General features: G+C 42.5%; 2 protein-coding genes across 5 annotated transcripts in view; one reads left to right on the top strand and one right to left on the bottom strand.

The window, feature by feature from the left end:
- Window positions 1-2,504, bottom strand: part of ankle1 (ankyrin repeat and LEM domain containing 1) — a 25,872-nt gene extending 23,368 nt beyond the window's left edge. Inside the window, exons 1-2 of the mRNA XM_048613945.1 lie at window positions 2,392-2,504; window positions 20-167 (exon numbers count right to left, since the gene is read on the bottom strand). Coding sequence (XP_048469902.1) covers window positions 20-167; window positions 2,392-2,450 — 207 coding nt within the window. The 5' untranslated portion in view covers window positions 2,451-2,504. The remainder of the gene's footprint in view (window positions 1-19; window positions 168-2,391) is intronic.
- Window positions 2,505-3,142: 638 nt separating this feature from the next.
- Window positions 3,143-7,003, top strand: part of rfxank (regulatory factor X-associated ankyrin-containing protein) — a 17,872-nt gene continuing 14,011 nt past the window's right edge. For 2 of the 4 annotated variants that reach the window (XM_020527659.2, XM_048614129.1), the window contains exons 1-2: window positions 3,276-3,411; window positions 6,448-6,798. In XM_020527659.2, the coding sequence (XP_020383248.1) occupies window positions 3,291-3,411; window positions 6,448-6,798 (472 nt within the window). In that variant the 5' untranslated portion in view covers window positions 3,276-3,290. Of the gene's footprint in view, window positions 3,412-4,114; window positions 4,166-6,447; window positions 6,799-7,003 lie in introns of all 4 variants that reach the window. The other 2 variants (XM_048614130.1, XM_048614128.1) reach the window with 2 other exon arrangements.

Raw genomic sequence — 7,003 nt, 5'->3', positions numbered from 1 at the left:
TCACTGCCACTAACCTGACATTTGGATTTGCCCCGTGCTGAAGTAATAGTTTTAAACATCGAATTCCACCTTCTGTGTCCTTCCCAGATGCTAGATGAACAGCTGCTACTCCCTCAGGTAAGACCAGATTGGGGTCAGCGCTCTCCTTCAACCACCTTTCTAAGGAACTGAGAGGACGGAAAACATTAATGGAATCTAATGAGCTCAAAGGCATCATCAGACAACATACCGATTGGAGACATCATTGGAAGATTATTGGAATTAGCCTGGAGGCCTTCAAACTAAGAGCTGTAAAACCCTAAATATTTGTAGGTGTCACAGCCAAGTCTCAAACCATCCTCACCTGACACACAAATAATTTGCATTTACAGAGCACCTTTAAAGTAGCAAAATACCCTAAGGTGCTTCACAAAGCATTACCAACATTTGACACAAAGCCATATAAGGAGATACTTTGGCAGGTGACCAAAGGTTTAGTCAAAGGGGTAGGTTTTAAGAAGAATTTTAAAGGAGACAGAATGGCAGAGTGGTATAAGGCAGGGAATTTCAGAACTTAGTATCTAGAAGAGAAATAGCAACAGATGCATGGAGCTATCACCGTTGTCCATTCCCTTTCAAGTCACACACCATCCTGAATTAGAACAATCTTGTTAATACTGTGACAAAAACCTGGAACTCCAGCCCTAGCAGCACCTTGGGCGTACTCAGTCAAGTTGGATTGCAGCAGTTTAAAAAGGCAGCTCATCACCACCTTCTCCAGAACAACTACAGACAAGCCACAAAAAAACACCTGCCACCAACATTTACCTTCCATCCGTGAAGGAAAAGCTGAAGACACATTGCCAGGGCAATTAAGATCACTGGCTGAAGAGGTCAGATGTGAAGGAACTCAGAAAGGATTACAGAGCTAGGAAGGGAGAAAGTCATGTCAAGATTGAAAATCAAAGATCAGCAACTGTGGTGATGCCAGAAGATGATCCATTATAGTAGGCAATGTGTGGGAAGAGACAGAAACAGTGTCAATGTTGAGAACCTTTCATTTGAACTGGAAGAAAGGTAGATGAATTAATGGACATTCTCTAAAGGTGGTGCGAAAACAAGTTGTAAAAATACAGGAATTGATGGACAATGTCTATAGGTAAAATAAAAAGTACAGGCATTGATGGAAAATCCCTAAAGAAAAAATGCAAAAGCAAGTTGTAAAACAGTAGGAATTTATGAAAAGTGCTTAAAGAAGTGGCACGGTGACTCAGTGGTTAGCCGTGCTGCCTCACAGCACAAGGGACCCGGGTTCAATTCCACTCTCAGACGACTGACTGTGTGGAGTTTGCACATTCTCCCCATGTCAGCATGGATATCCTCCAGTTTCCTCCCACAGTTCAATGATGTGCAGGGTAGGTGGATTGGCCGTGCTAAATTGCCTGTGCAGGCTAGGTGGATTAGGCAAACGGAATGAGTCGGGGTGGGACACTCTGTGCAGGGGTGGTGTGGACTTGTTGGACTGAATGGCCCGTTTCCACACTGTAGGGATTCTATAATTGCCCTCGGCTTACAAGAATAGTTCCAGGGATGGACAACTTCAGTTATGAGGAAAGATTGGAAAATTTGGGGTCATTTTCTTTGGAAAATAGACTAGGACTAGGACATTTGAGAGAAATCATGAGGGATCCAGACAAAGTGGATAGAGAGAGATTGTTCCCACTTGTAATAGGGCCAAGAACCGAGGTTACAGATTTAAAGTGTTTTGCACTTTTCCCAAAGTGAGGAGTTAGGGTTTGAAGGGGTTCTGTTAGTTGGATTTGATTTGATTTATTATAGTCACGTGTACCTAAGTACAGTGAAAAGCTTTGTTTTGCAAGCAGGTGGATCATAGCAAACAAGGATATACAGATCATAGGGTGCTCAGACAGAGCAAGGCATACAAGGTTATGACTGAACAGGAGGTGCGCAAAGCAAGATCAACATTATTTGAAGTTAATAAAAGCAGGGAAGAAGCTGTTTTTGAACCTGAGGGACAGCTGGTTCACAGTGCAGAGTAACACTGAAAACATGGGTTCAATTCTCATACCAAGTTGAGCTTAGCACAAAGGGACACGCTTTTCAACCTCTCCACTCATTCAGGTGTGATGACCCTCTAATGAGAGAACAGCCCTCTTGTGCTGTGTAGACTTTACCATAAAGAGGGGACAAAAAATCTTTGTTGGATAATCCCCAACAGCATTGTTGCCCCTGCTAAAATTAAAGTGGACAATAAAATGTAACAAAATACATCCAGGAGCATCCTTAATCAGCATCTGCCTCCAGTAAAGAACATGCCCTAACTTGTTGCGCTTGCTAAAATGAAACATACATGATAAAATGCAACATTGAAATGTATAAATGCATCCTTACACAGCATCCTCGTCCTCTATGGCCCAGTTCAAATGCCTGGCCAACAACTCCCTGCTCATCCTCCCTCAGGCTGATACAGCCACTATCCCCCCCAACTTCATTCAGAAAATCCCACCACCTCCCGCGTTACCCACACGTCCCGCCCATTCCTCCCACAGCACCCAACCGGAATGCACGTCTCCCAGCAGCGGTCGCCGATTCGCTATTCTATCTGCCCGTCAAGACGCCCCGCCCCCCCCTCACGTTGCTGGACCCCAGCGCTACCATTATCTAAGGGCTGAGGGAGGAAGGCACGCAAATAATTATTAATAACGAAGTTAAATGAGACACAGATCCATGTTAAAGATGTGAAATAAGTGTATAATAATATCGAACATATAATAATACAATAAAGAATATAATAGCTTTTGTAATGATGAGATAAGTACTTGACTGCAGATCCCCCCCCAAGTTTTGGCTTTGGTCGTGTCTGATTGACAGGTCCCTGGGAGCAACTCCCGGAAATACATTTGTTGCAGCAAACAACAAGATATTTTCCCGAAAAGCATTTCACAGCACATTGACATACCATAAATACCTGCCTCTGAAACTAGCTAATGGTGATTTCAGATAGGAAATGAGGTTTTATTTCAAAGACCTCTTTTACTGTTCAATTTAGCTTTATTTAAAATCCCACCTCTGCTTGTTTTGCATTGGCTGCAGTTTAAAAGCACAGTGCAATTGGCTTCTTCCACTGTCACCCCTGGTTGGTGTCAGGATAGGGGTGGTGGAAAGTGGGGGAAATAGGTTTGTGTGGTGCACCAGTGTACGGGTCTTTTTGGAAGGATTAAATTATCTGATATCGTATTGATGATTTTGCAATAAATCACAAATTAAAATCTGCTCAATTGCATTGTGGGATGTTTCGAGCTACTTTCACTTTTAGTAGGAAGTGTCGACTGCAGTACATGAGAAATTTGTTCAGGCATTACATTATATCTGTACACTTTAGTAGGCTGCAAAGATTCTTTACATTAGAAGGTATTGTGTATGCATTTTAAGATTATATTTTGAGAGACGCTTTAATTGGAATAGTATCGGGTAGAAGCTTGAATGTAAACACAGGATGCTGGAGAAACTCAGCAGGTCTGGTAGCAGCTGTGGAGAGAGAAACAGAATTAATGTTTCAGGTCGAGTGTGAGTTTTAAGGAAGAGTCGTGCCGACTTGAAACGTGAACTCTGTTTCTCTCTTCACAATTGCTGCCAAACCTGCTGAGTTTCTCCAGCATTTTCTGTGTTTATTTCGGATTTTCAGCATCCGCAGTATTTTGCAGTTGTGGAAGGTTGAGTATATTTAAAATACTGTATTGAGATACAGCAGTTTTAGAACTCAGAAATGCATTTTGAGTTGCTGTAGTTGCCGAACTAGTTTGCTTGTTGAAAACTGTTACAACACAATCATCAATGTTAAAGATTTATGTCTGTATTACTGTTGAGATTCCCAGACTGCATTTATTTAATAGAAAGCTCTGGGTATCATGCTTTGAACAACAAGCATAGGCCTGATAGCTTTGACGAAGTAATTTAAGTCATGGCAGTGGATGAAAAAGCAAAGGGTAAGACCTTTTGACTGGATCTTGAGGTTTCTCAGCCTTAGGAAGAAAAGCCTCAGAGTGGTAGAAAAAATGCTGCCTGGTCCTAGTGTTAAAATCTCTCCTTTCTCCCTCTTTCCAATCTCCTTCAGCCCCACAATGGCCCTGTCCTGCCGAAATGTTAGTGCTTTTTCAATGTTCAGGTGAGCATTCCTGGTATTAATCACCTCACCATTGCTGTCTGTGCTGTCAACATTAACTGCAGTTTGTGGAAGAGAGTTCCAAACCTCTACCACCCTTAGTGTGTAAAAGTGCTTCCTAACATCTCTCCTGAATGGTCTGGCCCTAATTCTCAGAGTATTCCTTCTAGTTGTAAAATCCCCAACCAGTGGAAATGGTTTATCTTTATCTACCCTGTCCTTTTCTGTTAATATCTTGAAAACTTCGATCAGATCACCCCGTAACCTTCTAAATTCTGAGAAAACAGGCTTAATTTGTATAACCGCTCCTCGTAACTTAACCCCTGATGTTCAGCTATCATTTATGTAAACCTATACCGCACTCCCTCTAAGCGCAACATATCCTTCCAATGTGGCGGGATGTGACTAGGTTCTAAGGTGGTATGAGAGAGGCCTCTCAAACCCATTGCGGAAGCCCATTTCATAATGGCTGAAGCTTCCTGTACAAGTTCCCACAAACTTACACAACAGTTTCCTTTTTTCAAAACACTGGCTAGGACCAAAGGTAGTGCCCAGTTTCCCTCGAGTCTTGGCATGGAAAGACTTTCTGGGCTCAGCTGTGTAACTTTTCTATTCATCAGCCCAGTGTTTGGTTCTTTTACCTTCTTCCCTTGAATCAGATAATGACATTCATGAGTTTAATACACAGCACAGCCCATGTCTGTACCAGTTTAGGACTTGCATCACCACACTGCCAATTACACAATCAGATCAACAATTAATTATGAGCTTCTGTGTACGTATTATTGTGAATATCAATGTGTATGCTTCAAATTTTGGTTTAAAAATTCCTGGAATGCTTTCCAGAACTACTAGCAAATTGAATCCAGACTCCCAGCCATTCCAAGAGCATATCTGGGTAAGGGACTAGTGTACAGTTTTTATAAATAGACAACCATCCAGCTCTCCAGTAACCACACAGACAAATATTAGAGCTGTTAATTGAATTCCGAGACGAGGAATTTCTTGACCTGCACATAAAGGATGGCAATGTGCTGGACCTCCTGGAGGTGGAACAAAATAAAACAACAATGAGAAGGATTCTTAGTAAATTTTGAAGGGACTATCGTTTGGGCAATCGAGCTGCATGTTGCCATAGGAAACCATGATGACATTCTATGCTGTTAAAGATAAGAACAATTTACATTTATATAGCGCATTTCACAAGCTCAAGATATTCCAAAGTGTTTTACAGTCAGTGATGTTCTGTTTGAAATGCAGACACTGTCATAGGAAACACAGCAGTCAATTTGCACACAGCAAGCTCCCCACACATAGCAATTTGATACTGACTGGATAACCCACTTTCTGGGATGCGAAATCAATATTGGCCAGGACGCTGGGGAGATTCTGCTGTTCTTCTCCAAAACAGTGCCATAGGATCTTTCATATCCACCTGAGGGGGTAGAGAGTGCCCTTTGTTCAATGCCTTGTCTGATTTGCACTTCTTTCAGTGCAGCACTACCCCAGGACTGCACTGGAAGGTTTAGCATAGACTTTGTGCTCAATTCTACTATGCTGTCAAGTTCCTACATTGCCACAGTGATTACACCTTGGGGCAGCAAAAGGAGTGTGTGAAAATCTGAGCATCCCACCCATTCACTTGTTCAGACACTCCTGCCCCACCTGTGGCAGGGTGTGCAGATTCACTGTTGGAATATTCAGTTATCTCAGGAACCCCAATTCCAGAGTGGATGAAAGTCATTCTCAGTCCCCACGGATTGCTTAAGAAGAAGATGACACTTCATTGGCCGTAATGTATTTTGAGACATTGTGAGGTTGTAAAAGATGTGATATAAAACATAGAAAACGTTGGAGCAGGAGTGGGCCATTCAGCCCTTTGAGTCTGCCCTGCCATTCAATATGATGATGGCTGATCATCCAACTCAGTCCCCTGGTCCTACTTTCTCCCTATTCCTTTTGATCATGTTAGCCTTAAGAACGATATCTAACTCCATAAATACACGTCTCCTTTTTAAGTCTCTACAACAGGATCTGAATGCACAACCTTAAGGCAAGTATGGTATCCACTAAGGCACAGTGGATGTATGAAGGAGGTATATCCAATCTAACTTGTGTCATGCCTGAAATGGAAGTGTGAGGCTAACAGTTACTAACAAAGCAATGGTTGGTGTGTGACGCGGAATTGGGAGAGGGTGGAATATCTTGCTTCCTGAACACAGAAACCAACCAATGGACATGTTAAGGTGTGGCTGAATGTTGTTGTTTTGTGCTTCTTTGTTTAGTGTATCAGGCGATACACAGCAAAATGGATGACGAGGAACGGAGCGGACACCAGGGTGAGGTTGGAACCATAAGAATTGTGGAAGGCAATGACAGGGAAGAATTTCATCATGAAACACTGCCATGCAATAATGAAGATCATGACAGGAACCAGAACACTTTTTCACATAAGACTGGCAAGAAGGAACCAGCAGTAGAGGCTGCACCAAGCAACATTGTCCAGATAAAGTGTGCAACTCTGCAGGTCAATGACCAGTTACAACAAATTATAACACTCAGAGTTGAAAGCACGCAAGAGCAGAAGCAGGATCAAATGACGCCTGACCATGAAGCGATCTCTACAGTAGACAATGGTAAGCTATGAGGAAAGTACCCTGCTGAAAACCAATTTGGGGAGTCACCAAGTCATCCTTGGTGTTGGAGGAAGGAGCTTTGGGAAATGATGAGAGGAAGTGGGGCTCTTCACATCTGGAATATCAGAACGGAGAGGTGTTAATTATTAGAACAGTCTGTAGCTCATTTCCTGAGAAAAATGGAGACCAAGGCTTGACCTGATAG

The sequence above is a fragment of the Rhincodon typus genome, chromosome 29 (genome assembly GCF_021869965.1).
Source record: "Rhincodon typus isolate 14 chromosome 29, sRhiTyp1.1, whole genome shotgun sequence".
NCBI lineage: Eukaryota > Metazoa > Chordata > Chondrichthyes > Orectolobiformes > Rhincodontidae > Rhincodon > Rhincodon typus.
This window is presented reverse-complemented; position numbering and strand designations above follow the sequence as displayed.